This window comes from Anas acuta, chromosome 4, assembly GCF_963932015.1.
Source record: "Anas acuta chromosome 4, bAnaAcu1.1, whole genome shotgun sequence".
In the NCBI taxonomy this organism is placed as follows: Eukaryota; Metazoa; Chordata; class Aves; order Anseriformes; family Anatidae; genus Anas; species Anas acuta.
The window spans coordinates 33,300,298-33,318,865 of record NC_088982.1 but is presented as its reverse complement, the minus strand read 5'-3'; the positions used below and the strand labels follow the sequence as shown (position 1 = coordinate 33,318,865).

Here is an 18,568-nt window from a genome sequence, read left to right as displayed (position 1 = left end):
ACCTAAATTAAACGGGCTTCTGAAAATAAACGGTGAACACTCAGTTGGGTCTCAAGTCTCCCCTCAACAAAGGTTGCTGCCACATTGCTGGGTGGTGTCTACCCCAAACTGCAGGAACTATTTGATCATTACATTATTATTACTACATAAAATAGCCTAGAGGTTTAGTTAACTCATGCATTAAAATCACAGGTTCCTCTCTGCACACAGACATTTCTCAAGCGTCGTAACCCACAATCAGCTACTGAAGTTCTACTTTCACTGTTTCTTCTTCATCAAGAGTTCCTTTCTCCTTGTCCTACAACACGTTCTTTCACCTGCTAATTGTTTTCTTACTAAAATAGCACTCAGAACCAGAGGGACAAGCCATCTTCAGTAATTAGACCATTAGTTAAGAGGGGGAAAAAAAAACCTCTCTTCTTCCTTAATAACATTTCTCTCATAACATAAAAGGACCTGAATGCTACAAGCTAATAAATCAAACACTTTCCCTACCACTAGTATGCTAGCCGTACTACGACACATTTCTCACAGTATTACAACATATACACACTTATACATTATATTTTACACTCCTAATAAAAATATTATAAAGTGAAAATTATATTTTCAGTGCAAGACAGATCTTTCTCGCTTTTCAACCACTTCTATATGTTTGCATTTCTTATCAAAAAGAAGAAAACCTGATGACAAAAACAGTTGAAGACTGTGGCCTGCCAGACTGTGGCCTGGCTCATCGCACCGTACCTCATCTCAAAGGCAGGAGAGCTCGGGGAACAAGGCAGGCAGCAGACGCAGAGCCCACGTACTGCCGCTGCTTCATAGGCAGCTGAGTGAGAAAGTCTAAATCAATTTTACTGTAAATGGCAGCAGCGAGAGATGAAATACTTCCTATTCATTTTAATTTTCCAATTAGTTGTTTTTCCTGTGTAAAATTGAATTGGCCTCCCCAATGAGATGCAAATATAGCGAGATCTGGAAAAACAATTGTTTAGCAGTTCCTGAATAGAACAGGGAAGAAAAGTACTTAGAGATTTATAATAATAGCAGTTTATGAGGGGAGCTCAGTTCATGCTGCCTGTGCTCCATAACGCACACGCTCGGGCCAGCAAGGCCAAAAACCTCACGGCTGCTCAGCAGCACCAGGCGGTCACTTCTGCCTCACAAATTTCAAGGAAGCCACTCTGCTTTGTAATGCAGGAGAGAAGAAGCTCACGGGGTAACAGCTGCCTGCCTCTGCCACACAACTAACTCCTCTGAGCAATGCCACAGCTGCTGTTGTCTAGCTGTACCACCTCAGCAGGGCACCTTTTGTCAGGCAAAGTTTGTGTCTTATGTAAGAAACTTCATTTCACCACAAACGTCAACCAGCTGCTGTGTGAGGTGGCCTGTGTACACTGCTAAATTTTACCTTTCTGCTCGATCTGGTACGTATTTTGTTCTGTAAAGTACAGAATAATACACCCCTCTCACATGAAGTGTGCTCCCCACTCTGACAGCACAGAGTGAGTATTTTCATACCACACACATTTACTTCAGACTATACAAATACATTGGAGAAATCACATTCCTGTTTTAACAAACCCAGGTGTAGTTGTACGATATGAATGCACACAGCACACCAAACAACTGTTTACTTCTGCCTTCCCAACAGCGTTCACCTATATAGACTTCGTGTTGAGTTTACAGCTTACAACAAAATTGTTAAGGTTTTATATAGAATTATATATAAAGATTTCGAGCTAAGCTTTCTTCAACACAATCTGAATTCACCAAGTCCACGGCCTACCAGCCACTGCCACTCAGCTGTAGGAGAAGTGGGAAGTGCTGACAGGAAAGCCCTAGCAGCTGAGAGAAGGGCCAAACCCTCCCGTCAGAGACCTGGCCTCAAGCCATCCTCTTCACCTTTGCACTGCTCCACTTCCAGCATAACACCGCTGAGCTCTTACGCTAAACAGGAGTGGAGGAGGAGACGCGATTAGCACATGGTAACTGGACACCTTCCTCGGTCCTCCTCCTCCTCACATTCTTCTAGAGCGTATGTTTACTGGGTCTACATACTCAATTAAACCCTTTTCCTCCTTGCTCTTGTTTTGATCTGTCTGAACTCATTACACTTGTAAACAAAACAAAACAAACAAACAAACAAAACACCTTTTTGCCTGTTCAATATGTTTCTTACAAGCCTTGTTTGTACACAAATAGGAAAGTTCAATTCTGTACTGTGGTGTGTCCATGGTTTGATTCTCTGAAGGATACTATGAAAATACACAGAAGGTAACTCAAGCAGCTTATCATTTTACATTACCAAGAAGTCAGCGGCCACAGCAAACAACACAGTAGCCAAGAAAACCAGTCTTTTCTTTCATAATACCTTTGCTTATGCCAGTCCTAAGAAGTCCTAAGATGGTTAGGGTGACAAGTGACAGGTAGTGAACCCAGAACTGATTCAGATTTAAGACCAACATGCATTTTTCTTAACAAAGATGAATTCCCTCATCACTGTTCACTGCACAGCCACGCAAACAAGACAACAGCACTGCTTCCTCTGGCAGTATTCTCAGCCTAAAGCACACCTGAAACTATCTGCAAATAACTTGGGAGAGGAAGACCTAATGAGGCCATCTGACCTGTTCTCTTCTCCTCCCTCAGCAGGAATAGTTAGTTACACCTCGCCTGAATGAGGTGGCAGAACCCTAAAAACCCCACCACAGGCCATTCACAAAGATGGGTTAGATAACCATCTCCTCCACTGTCATTACCATCATCATCCAAGACTATTTCCTAATACCTACCTGAAGCCTCTGCTTTGAGCATGCTGACTTAGTCACAGATCTCCAAACTCATACTGACCTGCTTTTCCTAGCACTTTTCTTTAACTTGTGTTTCAGAGTATTTATTTGCAAAAAGTGATGGAGGTGTTGAGGTTTCCTTTATAAATCACTGCTCTCAAGCCTGCTTTTTGATGTTTGTATTGATTAGTTGGTGTGCTACAAATTTCACTGTCACTTAACTGTTTTCTATACATATATTGCCTGCAGGAATTTCTGAAAGTTAAGACACGCGGCTTAATTTTTAAGCCAAAGAAGCACAAGAGGGCAGGCTCTCAGGATTCAAAAGCATTCCCATTTTTCAGTGAACTGGGTCATTTGTTGAATCTGCAGTAAATTAGGGCACATGTTTTCTGCGCACATTATCCTTCAGCCATCAGGAGCTGTAGGGATGGTAATAGCATAAAAGGAAAATACTTAGCGGAAGCACGAGAAAAAGCTAATAGTTTCAGTATCTTAATCCTATTTTGTTTTAATGTTGTTAGCTTGTTTTCATTATTAGTTGGAGAAGTTTGCTTTGTCGTCATGTTTGAAGAGTGAGATTCTGTATATAGCCACTGAGTATTATTTAAAACTGAAAAAATATAAAGGTATTTTATAGGTGACAGGATTTGGCTGATACAAATCCAACTAAGGTAAAGTCAAATGAAGCACAGTTTATTTTGAAGCATCATAATTAATTCTCTGATACTGTTGCTTAGAAGCTATACAGATAGATAAAACCATTTAACATGAATGCATACATGCAATTGTCCAAGGATAGTATGCATTATTTACCTTTTGTCGACCAAATAATACCTGTGAAAGACTTTGAAATTTAGCAGCTTTGTCCAAATTATCTGTTGAATATATAATTTTATAAGCATTGAATAAGATGATGCAGAAAATTCTGGCTATGAAATTCATACCGTATCGAGAGTATTAATATAGTATGTACATGAATGTCTATCTGGTTCAAGTGTAATAAAACCTGAAACCCAGTGTCAAAATACATCACGCAAGCACCCCATTTTTTTGGTTGCTTGTGTTAGCTTTATTTAGTTTGTTAAAGCCTCATAAACTTGGCTGTCTAGGAACAGAATATGAAGAGGTAAAAGGATCAGCAATCTGCCTTCAGAAGATAACCTCATTTCTACTACATCACATGTTGTGCTGTTTTTCCCTTTTTTCTTTTTCTTTTTTTTTTTATCATTTTCCAAACTATATGCAAATCACCTCTACAGAACTAAACACCTTAAATCTTGCGTAAATCCTAAACTTCTACTGTTGTCAAAGCCTGCATATAGCTATAATATCCAAGAGAAGGAATATAATAACTAAATACGGAATACTAATCATACAGCATAATAAACAAAAAAAATCTGCAGTGACAGAAAGCCAACTCTTTTTTTCATGAACAGTTTCAAAGATCCAACATTTAATAACTTTAGGGTGTTAAAAATGCCAGCCATCTAAACCCACTAAGAAAAATAAAGTCACAGAAACACAATCAACTTTGTCTTGATTTTCTTAAAATAAATTATGAAATAGGGAATCTAAGCAATAACAAAAAACAACAAAACTTACTCATCATTTTGAAGACCAACGTATCTTGGACTTGGAACCAGCATGACTCTAACATTTTCCAATTTTCCTTTCACGATATGCATAAACTGATCAAGGTGGCTCGAAGGTGGTTTTGTGGTATATGTCAAAAAAGCATCATCAAAATTAATACAAAGTGTTTGTGGCTGATAATGATTCCCAAACGCCAAGCGACCCTAAATTAAAAAGAAGACCCAATCAATTGTAATACACTGCTTATTGCATATATGTATAGATAATTCACTTATAATAATACAGTTTAACCATCCCTATGCAAAGATTAGGGACCAAAATCTTGTACATAACTTGCGCATAACTAAAATACTACCTTGCACAAAATTCCAGGATTTTATATCCTATTATGTCAGTAACAGTGTCCCTGTTTTTGTGAGGCAGCATTAACTCTTAAGCAAAATGGCCAAATACCCCTATTAAAAGATGTATGGAAACAAACAAACAAAAAAATGTGTAACACCCATTACCTAGCTTAATTACGTGATATTCTTGAAATAATTACAAGCCTAAGAAACAAGTACTTCCCAAAATAGAGAACATAACTTTGTTTCTATGAGCACCAAAACTATTATAAATCATGACTGAAAACAAAAATGAAATAGAATGTAAAAGAAAAATGAGGCACAAGCCTGATTTTTATGAGTATTTTTGATGAGATTTTTACGAGTATCAGGGACTTGTTTGACTTACCGTGCTCACATTGACTTTAATGACAGGAATAAGCGATCTCCATGAAGAAGAAGGGTCTTGAGATTCTGTTTTTACTTTAACACTACGGAAAAAATTGTTTTTATTATTTTCTCTTTTCTGCAGAAGAACTAACCAAGCTTCTTTTTTTCTAGGGATCTGCAGTGCACAGCTCTTGGGGAATACTTTTACCCATGAGAGTGCCTCCTCTCAGGGACCTGCTAGCAGCCTAGAGACTCAGAGCCTGGAAGCATGTCCAGTTACACTTTGGTGCTGGTGTATCGTGAGCTAACACAGGTAGAAAACAAGCATGCCATGTTTTAACACAGAGCAAGTTAAATACATCTTCCTAAGGGGAACTTGGTCTGTTCTAAAAACACGTCAAATACTCATTTTGAGTCTCTGGTGAAGGATCTGTCACTTCGCAAAGGGGGAAGTCCTTCATGCACGTGTTGGTAAGGGTGTTAAAAGAGTTATGAAGAGATTGGCTCGAAGGCACAGCCCCTACCCAGATTCAGGACTGCCACAGCATGCTGCAAGCAGCCTACTACATAATTTAGTAACACATACTGGCCTGGCCAGCAGCATTGGAAGGACTCAAGTCTCATTAGAACTTCTGTCCCCTTGCCAATAAATCAGTGTGAGGTGATTCTGCCCATAAAGCAGTGATTGAATAGTGATTGAATACCTGACACCACTACAAATAAGCTAAATAGAGAAACTCTCTACATCCACACCATGCTTTATGGGGTACCCAGAAAGAGGAAAAAAATAATTAAGTTTGTGTATTTACACAGGCAATCATACACCACTAAAAACGTAATGCAAATCAGCCTGAGTGTAACGCTCAAAAACCATTTAGTCCTCACAACACCATATGGATCCTCACATTTTGTCTATTCAGTGTCCTGAGGGACCGTTACTTCTACTGAGCAATGCCGTTATTATTCTGCAAGCATAATCCTTTTCAACACCTCCTCCCTTTCTACAGAGTGCTTCAAATAGATTTTTCAACCTTTCTCTGATCATTAAGCAAGGGGTATTTGGTTTGTTCAGTTGTTTTTTTTTTAATTGTTGTGGTAGGAAGTCTGAGGGAAGGAAAAATATTCAGACTGTCAGGCCTGTCAATGCAATTTCTCTCTCCACTGTGCTTCAACCATTTGGCCTCCAGAGCATATGTTAACAAAACATTACCCAATTAGTTCAGCACTTCGCAGAACAAAGCATCAACAAAATAGCAAAGTGAATAATAATTTACCTTTCAAGATTGGCATGTGTTCTTTGCCTTCCGTTCACTTGTGCTTTTTCATCATCTTTCTTTGCTGGAATTATTGTGGGATCCAAGCCAAATAATTCTTGAAGTTGTCCATAAAGATCAGAACGGTTGTACACATGAAATTCAAAGTCGTTCACCATAATATACAGTCTTGTTTCTGCCTTTGGATCTAAATGAACAGTAGGAAAAGAGTTCCTAATTCTACCCCAACATTTCCTTTAAGTATTTACAGTTTTACAGATGCGTACATTTTGCAAAAAACTGTCTACATGGTACATGATAGTTAACAGCTGCCAAACAACATATTAAGAAACAGTTACAAAAAAAAAATTATGCCATTCCAAGCAAATCAATGAAACTTTGCAAACAAAGCAGTTGTATACAAAGCATAAAACCCGAAGGGAATTTCACCCTTCGGTCACAATGCAAAAATAAATCCAGAAGGGAGCTGCACAAAATGGTAAATGAGGGTTATTCAGTCTCACATATAAAACAAAACAAACAAACAAAAAAAATCACTTGATGCGCAGCACTGAATCCTCAGTGCCAAACCAAGAAGCATCTTTGTTTTATAGAGAAACAGAAAGTATAAATACGGAGAACTAACAAGAAGCATACTTATTTCATGTAGTCAAGCCACATTTTCATGAATTTAAAATTTTAACTGTAGTAGCAACGTGGCTCTTTAATACAGAAAAGTGAGTTTAACACCTGCTGGTTACATACAGAGCTGTTTGAGACATACTTTCACCTTGGATAGTGCGACCTAATTATGTAGTTAATGTGAGGAAAATGCTCACACAACTCCCCCCTGATTACCTAGTTGAAAGAGTGCCCACTACACATTTACTCAGGAGATCTGAGTTGCTCTAAAATCTGATCTGGTCTCTCTAAGCCAAACACACCTTCGGAAACTGAAGCATCAATGGCTATGACAGCAGTCACCAATCTGTAACTCACAGGGATTAAACTGAAGGCAATGTTCCCCACAGACACTAGAAATGAGCACGCCGGAGCTACCACCGCTGCTGTGGTCAGGAGCAAGAGAAGGAACCCAGCAGCCCATTGTGTATCTACCCAAGAGCCAATATTTAGAGATCTTGACTGTACTTGTCAGAGAAAGGGAACAACAGGAACATCATGCAGCTCATCAAGGAGAAGTGCAAAGTCCTGCACCTGGGGAGGAACAGTCCCATAACCAGTACGTGCTGGGAGCCACCCAGATGTAATGCCTTAGGGAGGTCTATGAGTACTTCAGGATCCTTCACTAGCCTTCTCTGAATAAGTAACAACAAAACCCCACCTTGGCCAACATCCTTAAATTTGTTAAAATGAAAACAGACTGAGGTCACACCGTTTTTATACTAACAAGACCAAGTTTATCGCTGCTATCAACAAATTCCCATTCCTGCTCCATTCCTCATTGCACCACCCAGCACTTCAGGTGCAAAACTCCAAAACCAAGATAAAACAGAAAACCATGAACTAATCTTTACTGCTCACACTTAAGCCTTCAAAAGATGTACTTTTTCCAAGCAAAAATTTTAGAAGACTTAAGGTTTGTGTTTTTATAAGAATCTGGTGGCATTTTTAAATACTTAATAGGCCAGTTTCAGTCTATGCATTTTCCTATAGGAACATTTCATGTCTATTTTGTTTTTCCTTTTATGAGGGATCTGAAACAAAGGTATGCATCAGTAATGTCTAGCTACAACAGGTTTTCCAAACACTCTGTGACAGCTGCAAGAGTAATCCTCAAAGAAACCAGAGAAATCCTTAGGATGCAATTTAGCAGCAGCCTTAGTGATTTGGTCAGGTATCCGGGTTGTGATGAAGCAGATTAAAAAGTATGGGGAAGAATATACTACAACGGGCTAAGAATTTCTGAAGATTTAATTTTCCTTTTAAAAATGAAATAATCTCTGATAAATAGTTGCAATGTAAAGTAAGCAGGGTTATTTTTCCTAAGAGAAAGCAATTATTAAAGAGAGCACTTTATTCACATTATTTTGTTGTCAGACCTATAGACCTCTAATCTTCTCAATTACTTGGATTATTTGTCTCCTAATTATGCAGTCCTAAATGCCAGCAGAAATGGTTAAAGTTTTGGAACACTGCCAAGCAAAAACACCACCAAAGACAGACACAGCTATCCTTACTGCAATAAGTTCAATTCGTTTTTCATTCTGTAAGCCACTAGAGAAATATGTTTTAACTAGCAGATGGAAAAAAATTCTATGAAAACCTGCTGGATGATAACCTGTGGTTACGAGAATGTAATTAACTTTAAGACTGGCTTCTACTTCCTGAATTAGTCTTCTTACAACGTAAAGAATTTGTATTGTGCAATGTCTCGATTAAAAACAAAAACGCGGGCAACCTTCCCCATTTTACCTCAGTATTTTGAAAGGTGTCTCATATCTACCTGCATAATGTGTATGCAGTACTCTTACCACTGCTGAGCTGGTACTGAAAAAGCAACAACTGTGTAAGCTTCCTGGCAAATCTAAGAGGCATCATGCAATCAGAGGCCATTCCAAGGGAGAGAGGCATAGCGAGGGGAAAGAAGGCCCTCCAAAGTTCAGTCACCTTCTCAATTAGTGCCCTCCTCAAGCGGCATACAAATGCCACCTCTGGACCTCCCTGAATTAGCAATGGAACTGTGACACTTGAAAAGTCAAGAGAGGCAGCCCTTGAGACACTCATCCAACTAGATTCTAATCCTATAAATGTCTAAGCACACATCACAACGTTATTTATGTTTTCTCAAAGTGTTTTCTGCAGATACAATTAATCTCTTGTATCCAGTATTACACCTCCTTCTTCAGCCATAGATAAGGAAGAAAAATAAATGAGTTTTTCCCCACTTCTGCACTTTTATGACGACAGATGTCATCACGACACAGGGTTATCAAATAGTAAAGAATATCCCTTATTGTAACACTTCTGCTAAAATACTGACAGAACAGCAAACCTGAAAACTAAAATCCAGTTTCAGAACCTCAGAAGTCTCTATTTGTCATGGTTATAAACTTCAATACTGAGTCAATTATGCTCAGACTACAGCTAATGAAGGCTACTATTAAGATTAATAGCGTTGTCTTGAGAAGGCCTTGAGTCCCTGACTATAAATCCTTTATTTATTTCATTGTGTTGTTCTAATCCACTAACGTAGGTGAACTGGTTAAAAGAACTCTTACCTTCTGATGTTTTGATGTACTTCGGGTACATAATAACAATTGAACTACATGCACGCAATTGTGCAGGAAATATTTTTATGTAGATTACCTGTAAACTTAATTTAAAATTTTAAGCTTTTTTAAGATGCCTACCATGCTGCTTCTGCTTAGGGTTGTACATCTTCCACCAGCGAAATATGATAAATCCATCCTGGATTCTAAATTAAATAAATTAGATAAAACAGAAGTTAAAAGATTAATAATCCAAAATCTGTGTGTAGCTGCATGGTGTGCTGCCTTATGCACTGCAGAGATCTGCAGTTTCAACAGTGTACAAGCAATAGTAAGGCACGGAGAAATGTGAGTCTCATAGTACAGTATGATACAATTACCACATTATCTGAACTTGTATAGAACCTACATGTATATCCATTGTCTACTCAGCGTTGTACAACTTTTATTATAGGAATCAAAGTTATAAACTATTTGCTAGTTTGCAGTTCATGAAACAAATTATTCTCACTTCTGGGATACAAATGCCAAACTACTTGGCCCAAGCAAATCTTCAAGACTTAAGCTCAAGAGTGTGGACTGAAAGCCACTAATTAAAAACAGTTCTCCTTTAAACTCTAAAATGTTTTATTTTACACATATTAAGGGCCACTAGAATCTTATTCAGTACTCACTTCCAATTGATAATGCTCAAACAGCAGATCAGCTAACAAAACGTGCATCTCTAAGAATGTCAAAACACTTTAATCAAAATAGTTTATTTTTAACATATATGAGTATACGTACTACTCATTTGTAAAATGGCACTTGGGTATGTGTTACTTCGACATACACATTTCCTGTATTTAACATCAGTATTTAGAACAGTGCCTCCCTTGGAAATCCATACCTGATAGACATGTCTTCTGTGATGAAATAGATTTCTCGAACCATGACTTTTCCAGACAGCACAGAGAACGAAAAGGAACCTAATTTGAGAGAATTTACAGGGTGTCAGCCTGAAATTGTTGATGCTTTAACTTCTGAACAGGAAGAATACAGTGGTCAATTATCTGAAATATGTTTACTTGGTATCTTGAGCTTCAAAAACACATTGACATTCAGAAGAGAAAGGAAGTCAGAGGTTTAGAACACACATGACAAGTACACGGCTCTAAGAGGTGTCAGGTTTAGCATCATCCAACAACACAACTGACCGTCTGAGAAACACAAGTCACTCAGGAACACCCAGGTACCTTGCAAACCTTGTGGGACGACCTAGGGAAGCTATTTTGAACAATTTTCCTATCAAGCTATTGTATGCAAGAACTATGTTAGAGAAATATAGATTCCTGATTGAAGAATTTTTCAAATTTTAAATAGCTATGAAGTTTTCAGTGCAATTGTTTTGACAAATCGTGTTTACAGCAGGAAGGGATTAATGAGTATGAAAAGATCAGCAGGTAGTGCAATAGCCCATAATTTTCCTAATGCTTTTCATTTCACTCGCAAAGTTAAGTAAACCATGATTTGTTAAAGCAAAAAACCACCACTAATCGATTGAAGCCAAGCTGTTAATCATGGGATTTAATTAATGTTACGTTCTTCTTACTGATTAAGTTGATAAAGAACACCATATATTTGGCTAGCTACGTCCAGCTGTCTTAACTTAATAGCAGTTTCTCATAGAAATTATAATAAAAGCCTATAGATCAAGTGTAGCAGCCAGTACGATTTTCAGCTACACTGCTGTTCAAAAAGCTGGATTTGAAGCTAGTTTGGATTACAGTTCTTAAATTCTTGAGGACATATGTAAATTAATGCAGGGGTCTCTTTGGTAGGTGGGTATGGCTGAGGTTTTGTTTTTTGTGTGTTTGTTTTAAAGTTAACACTCCATTTACGATCAATAGTTGCAGAAAAAGTCCAGAAGTAGTAGCCATTCTGGAAAGCAGAGAGAGGAAGGCATGCAAGAATAAATGAAAGTCAGAAGTGCAGTCAGAGTGAGGTTGTGGGATACAGCCCTCTGTGACTCAACATCAGATATTTTTGTAATGTGGGTGAGTGCCCAAGTGATTTGTACTGACCTGTTTTATTCAAAAGTGTTTTAAAATTATAAAAAAAAAAAAAAAAAGAAAGAAAAAAAAGGAAAAAAAAAGGTAATGGATTTTGATGGAAATGTTCTAGCCAGTATAAATTCAACATATCACATTGCCGGTACGGACTAACATCATTAGTTGTCCTGACAGCTTATTTAGAAAGCAAGGACACTGCTATAACAAGGAGCCAAGCCTTGAGACGCCACCATGCTCCTTTGAGCCCAACCAAACTGTTTCTCCGCCTGCTTCAGATGCCATATAACCAGCCCCAGAGGTGTGGGGAGTGGGAAGCTGTGCCCCTGAACACCAAATCACCAGGCAAAGTCAAGCAGCTCATGTAGGCTCCTTGGGACCAACCTTCTCCTTTTAGGAGGCAGACCATTAATGATATAGGGCTTTGAGAAGGTAATGGGAAACATACGGGCTTTACATACATAAGTATAAAGAGTAAACAGAAAAAAGTACACCTGACAATAAAAATCCATCAAGTGAACTTTAATACAAAACAATTAGACAATGAAAAAGAGGGCATTTTCCTACCTACACCAGAAATCATTTCCTGAAGCATGTCATTGAACTTGTTTCTTTCTTGAATTAAAACCATACTGATCATTTCCAAATTACTGTAACAAGGGAATGTGGATTTTACCTCCACTTGGTTTTCAGCAAATCAAAGTTTAATAAAAAACAGTAGGTAAAAGCAACAGTGTTACAGCAGTCTTCACTTACCAATATGGATGTAGCCATGCTTATATAGCCTGTTCAGAACCAATGTTAGAATGAGTCCAATGTTCCGGGAATTATAATAAGTTAGGTAGATAATCCATCCACAAGACAATATTGTTGCTGTTGAAAGATTACAATGAATTAAAATATTTTTAAAGCATTCTGACCTAGATAAAAGCCTTACCTATTAAGACTATAAAACCCTTATTAAAATTATAAAGCATAATGTTCTTCCCACTCTCAAAAAAAAAAAAAAAAAAAGAAACTGATGAGGCATTTCAATGGATGTTTTCAGAAAGAGGGTATGAGAAAGGTGTGAAAAGGGGAAAAAAGCAAAATGCAAAGTTCAGAAAAGTACAGTCTTCTATTCCCCAATTTGAAAAACAGGCCTACCGAGGGCAGGAGACAGGCACCATACATTTCACTGTCATCTCCTATCACCCAAGCTCTTAAATTTCACAGATCAAATGGTAGCAAGCATTATGCCACACAATCATTTTATTTCAAAATACCTGAAGAAAATATGATCTACAGAAGTCAAACTACATTCCTTCTCCATTTTTCTCCAAACCACGAACTGTAACTTAAATTTCCTGAACACAGAAAATTTTACTCTCACACCTGAAACTATTTCCTAAGCTGCTGGACCCCGAGAGAAACAGCCCAGTCTTTGGGATAGCAGAAAACTGTCAACAGTTGGAACATGGAAAGAGGAAAAAGCAATCTCATGAAAAACATGCTAAAAAAAAAAAAAATTAGGTCTGCTAATCCCCAAAGTAATTTTCACTTTAGTTGATTAAGAGCTGGTAACCTATTTCTAACTACAAGGGTTCTCAAAGATTCTAGAAGGACAAACCCAAAAGCAATGGGGCTGCCAGGGAATGGACTACTTCTAACTCTCACTCAATAAATTATCAACCTGCTTAATCCAGAGCTGAATAGGGAATAATGTGATTTTTGTATTTAAGGTACCTCTGTTTGTTATATTAACTGACCTTTATAGCAAAAGTTTTCCTTTTATATCTACTTTATACTTAAAAAACTCAGATTTATTGTGCTTTTTATGGGAAAACTGAAGTGCAGAAAAACACACAGGTATGATGTCTTCACTCTGCAGAGATTTCAGGTAATTGATAAGTTTTACTAAAACAAAAGACTTGTTCATTTACTAGAAACTTAAAATTTTTGCAGTCATCTGTTCCACCACAGTGCCTGCACTTTGTTGAAAGACGAGGAAGAGAAGGGAGAAGAGAAAGACTCGTATGACTTTGTGTTTTTGTTACTGGAAAAGGGATCCAATCTGATCAAAATTGAAGTAGCACATGCACCTGGGCAAGTAAGCTGCTTGCTGTGTAAAACAAATCAAATCTTAGGTCAAAGCTCTGCACGGGTGGTGATTCCACAGGAACAAGGCATGGAGGGTTAAAACTAAACCCCAGAAAAGAAAGTGCTGCTGGCATTCAGAGAAGGCACGCTGCAAGGGCAGCATTTACCTCACCTTGCTTTTAGATGAGTAAGCTGCTCTATCAGTGAAGGAGAAAGGTGGCATGACTCACACTCAAAGGGTCTCATTCCAGTCGTAAAACTTAATTTGAGATTAAAGTTCATCTAGGCACTTAACCTAAAGCCAAGAAGGTCTCCTCTCAAGGTGACATTCTGAAGAAAATCAGCAAACCAATACACTTTCCAGGCACCACGGTCCTATCCACTGCCTATATAAACTTTTCTCACATCTGCCCTAAATTTTACCCTTTTTTTTTCCCCCACTCACCAAATTTGGTCTCCACTACTAAATGACAGATCCTATAAATTCTATTAATCTCATTATTATATTCCTTGATGTTAAAAGCCTCTTCACTGCAATTACATTTTTTGAAATTATATTTGAAACATTTCACTACATGTGATTTTTTTAAAACTGATTGTGCTAGAATTGTGCAACAACTCTTTGAAGAGCATGTTCATTTCTGAAATTCATCACCTCTTACTTAAATCAATATTTAGCTGTTTCAGGATTAAACAGAAGATAAACTGTTAACATCTTTTTTGTTCTCTTTTAACAGGATGCCATAGGTCAGCAGATGAAAGCAGGGAATGAACGATTGGTTGAAACTAGGTCAAGATTAATAAACATTACTTTAATGCCCTTGTATCCATACTTCATAATAACAGGAGGCTACCCAGAATTTTCTGTTTGTGTCATTGTTTTTAGAATACCAGGCACCTTCTTACAAATGAAGAGATCAGCAGCTCCCCAAAACTGCATAGATGTACATAGATCAATCTACCCTTAGAAAAAAGGAACAGACTAGATTATGTCTTGAAGTTCCACCCACTCTTCCTTGGAACATAAATTTGTACATTTAATATGCTCAAGCAAATAAGAAAGCTAAGCAAAGCCTTTGGTTTGATTTATAGTTGTTAAATGGAATTGCTTACGTCCTACATACTTCCCAAGTAGTATTAGTAATTGTTTGTTCTGTGAATCCAGTGCAGAAAGTGAAAACCAGAGGAAGAAAAAAAATCTGCAGACTGCCATTTGACACTTTTATTCTTTGGTGAAAGACCTGAACACCCCTAGGTCTTAATTCAAAGCTTCCAGAGTCAGAATTTGCAGATCTGTTCCATGTCCTTTCCATATTTAATCACGAGCAACTACTGGCACGGTGACTTCTCTTATTTTCATCTGGATTACACTTAAAATTTACGTTGCGTGCAAATTTTCCACTTCAACATATTAAAAGTGAAAATTAATAATACTCTGGAAGCAGCCTCAGCTATCTGCCTATATCCATTTCATTCAACTTGGCCCACTGAAAAATAATTGCAGTGCACCAGTAGCCAACACATACACACCCAATTCTCAAAAGTCAAAAATGAAACTTTTTTCCTCTGCTGCCCTTTGCTCTGGGTCCAGGAATCAAGGCTGAAAAGCAGGTATTGCTTATTCTTGGAAAAGTCACAGTTCAACATACGTCTAACGCCTTCATTCAGACCTGAATGTAACTCAATTGTTACCCACTCGTTCATGTATTCAGGAAATAAGAGTTCCTACACACAAATACAAACAACTGCACCAGTGTTATGAAGAATAACATAAATCTAACTAAGGTACATTTACAAGAACTACCTATAACTGAGCACCCTGTGCCTAAAGGCTTATTGTGACACAGTTTGGTGTAAAAGTTATGTCATTTAACACAAGTGTCTTTATACCATGATTCAAATGATGCATGCTGTATTAAATATCTGTAGAGTGAAGTTACTGTATCTGCCTGTCATGTGCTACAATGCCAATCCTGTCATTGTATTACTGTTAATCAACAGCTTATTCTGGTGTTAAAATAAACTTATTTTGCAGAGTTCTCCCTGGGCTCTTATTTTGCAGAGCAGCAGTTGCAGAGCATCATCCTCTGCACACTGGACTTCACTCCCAAGCGACCCAGCAATATTAGTATTGGAAACAATACTGTATTTTCTTTCTGAATTACTTAAATAGCATTGTTGTACATCACTAAGCAGTTATATGGCAAGTAAAAATCTGTTTCCAATGCTTTGATGTCTTTTGGCAAGAATTTCTCTATTGGTATATAACGTTTTGAGAAGCGTGTTTAAAAGTACACACAAACAAAAGAACAACACTTACCCAAAACAGAATAAATTCACCTTACCTACTAACAGCCAAACAACATTGGAGTCATGTTCTGTTAGGAAGTCCTCCAGCTGTGTGATACTTGGGACAAAACTATCATTTTTCCTTTGATCCATTGCTAAACTGTTGTTGTGTCAGCACCTATAGAACTGAAGGGAAAAAAAAAAAGAGTAGTAAGTACAGCATGGTGTGGAGAACATTAGGAATGTTTAACGTGGTGTAACAGTCTGCTTCACACAAATACAAATACATTTTATTCCTTCAATAGCATCTTTATTATTGTCAGCTACCCTTTTTTCTCCTCTAGAGCAGAAATGTTTCCACCCAGAGCAGAACACTCCTATCTGCTGAAACGAAGTTTCCAGGCACGTGCTTCCCTAAAACAGTGCAGATCAACAAAATCCCAGACTATGCTCTCTAAATTTAGTCCTCCAACTGCCCTGTGCAGCAAATAATAGCAAACAAGTTTAAAAAGCTGGTGTACCATAGCACTGAGTTAAAAGGCAACTGAACATAGAAGTAAAATTGTTAAACTTTCTAAAAATGTAACAGGAGACTAAGTGCACACTGTGTTCGCTTAGTAGAGGTTTGTTCCGTAAGATGTTCCTTTCAGAGCAGCATTAATTGCAGTTTATTTCAAGATAATTGCTCTATTGCGCTTGCGAATTAAGAATCTCTCGACTCCGTGCTGTAACTTAATCCCCCAGTAACTCACGTCTTTTCTACCACTTCTTACATGCAGGATGGCAAACGGATCATTTGAAAACAAAAAGGACACATGCTATTTCTTGCACAGATGCACCACTCCCTAAAGGTCATTTCTGTTCAAATCTCTGTTCATGTACCACTGCATTTCTTAACCAGCTGCGTAATTCCTGTTTTTTTCCCCCGAGTGCTTACATATGAACTTTTCTCCTCATTTTAACGGGTGACACTGGAGAGAAAAGGCGGCAGGGCAGTTCTTCGTACCAACAAAGGGGCAAAAATCCTAGCCCAGGACAACGATTCAGAAGTTCAGGTTTTAATTCCTAAGGGAACAGAGACCTATGGAAGTATTTGTTCACATCTGATGGTTTCTTTAAGCAACTGAGTGAGGAAACCTGATTTCACAGAAATTTACTAGGATGGAAGAGACCTCCAAGACCATCTAGTCCATTTGTTTCTGTAGGGGAGGAAAGCAGTACATACATGTAAATATCTCAGACTCTGGGGGCTGCAGACTGTTTATGGATATATGCAGATGCCCAGGAGTTGAAAGGTAGTTAAACCTGGTACAAAGCTTTCACTCCCCATTTGTGAACTGCACTAAACCAACGTTTAATTCACAAAACAGAACAAAAACAAAAAGTTGAATCCCTTGGCTTGAAACCATCCCAGAGCAGTACAGCTCGCTCAGCAGAGCAGCAGCAGCCACACACAGCAGCCACGCAGCCCCCTGACCACACACCCTCTCCCCATGCACGCCGTAAAACTCAGGGATGATAAATTCGGCTGCCTTCAGGTATCGCTGCTTAACGCAGCACAAGGTTGCCCTCAGGCATTGCTGCCTGAGGCAGCTCTGGGGCTTTGCTCCAGCCATCCCACTGCCATCCCACACCCCACAGCCACTTCTTTGCATGCTGGGGCCCGCGGCGCAGCCCCCTGCATCCCTGGAAGGCAAAGCTCAAGGGTGCACGGCCAGGCAGCCTTCAAGAGCAATGAAATATTTCCATAACCTCTTAATCCGGCATGCCCATTAATTCCCTCGCTTTGCGATGGATTTGCATCGGCTTATAAAAACTGGCTACATCATGTCACTGGTACAGGGAGAGTAGAAACCCAGTCCTTCTGATCTCACGCGCTTATTCAAAACAGCCACAAATCATCTCACAACTGGGTTATATTAATTAAGTGTGATTAACAGGGAGTAGCTCAATTCCATAACATTCATAATCATCCAGCGCTATTTTACTTGCATTACTTTCATTTGAAGTTTTCTCCCTTGGATATCATCTGTCAAGCCTTCTTACAAGGAGATCATTCTGCTTTCTTTCTTTTTTTCTTTTTCTCTTCCCCTCCTTTTTCTTTTTTTAAACACCTTCCAGCTCTGGCAGCCTGCCTGGCTGTCAGCCATCAGCCCTCAAACAAATCCAGGTAGGTTTTGTTTCCTTTCCTTGTCAAGTCTCTGACACTCTCCATCAGATGGGGAACACAAAACTGAATGTCATCGACAAGATGTTGGGTTTTGAGCAGCATGAGCATTCAGCTCAGTGATATGGTTTAGGGGGGGACTTGTTAGTGTTAGGTCGGAGGTTGGACTTGGTGATTTTGGAGGTCACTTCCAACCTAGCTGATTCTGTGATAACATTTCCAAAATAGTCCCTATTTCTAAGCGTTAGCAAAGGAACTAATATTTACCCAGTTCTTCCTGTAATAAATAAACCCGTGCCATCTCTCACAACTGTAACTTGATAAGAAAGCATGGAAGAGAAGCTGAAAAAAACTGGCCTTTAATGCATTTGTCTCTCCTGCCTCTGGGTAAGTAGTACCTT

The 18,568-nt window shown here is 38.5% G+C and overlaps 1 protein-coding gene across 1 annotated transcript in view; it reads right to left on the bottom strand.

Moving 5' to 3' along the window:
* Positions 1-18,568, bottom strand: part of BLTP1 (bridge-like lipid transfer protein family member 1) — a 112,972-nt gene that overhangs the window by 88,827 nt on the left and 5,577 nt on the right. The window contains exons 2-8 of the mRNA XM_068679357.1: positions 16,057-16,186; positions 12,389-12,505; positions 10,474-10,552; positions 9,726-9,790; positions 6,376-6,562; positions 5,121-5,202; positions 4,398-4,591 (exon numbers count right to left, since the gene is read on the bottom strand). Coding sequence (XP_068535458.1) covers positions 4,398-4,591; positions 5,121-5,202; positions 6,376-6,562; positions 9,726-9,790; positions 10,474-10,552; positions 12,389-12,505; positions 16,057-16,153 — 821 coding nt within the window. The 5' untranslated portion in view covers positions 16,154-16,186. The remainder of the gene's footprint in view (positions 1-4,397; positions 4,592-5,120; positions 5,203-6,375; positions 6,563-9,725; positions 9,791-10,473; positions 10,553-12,388; positions 12,506-16,056; positions 16,187-18,568) is intronic.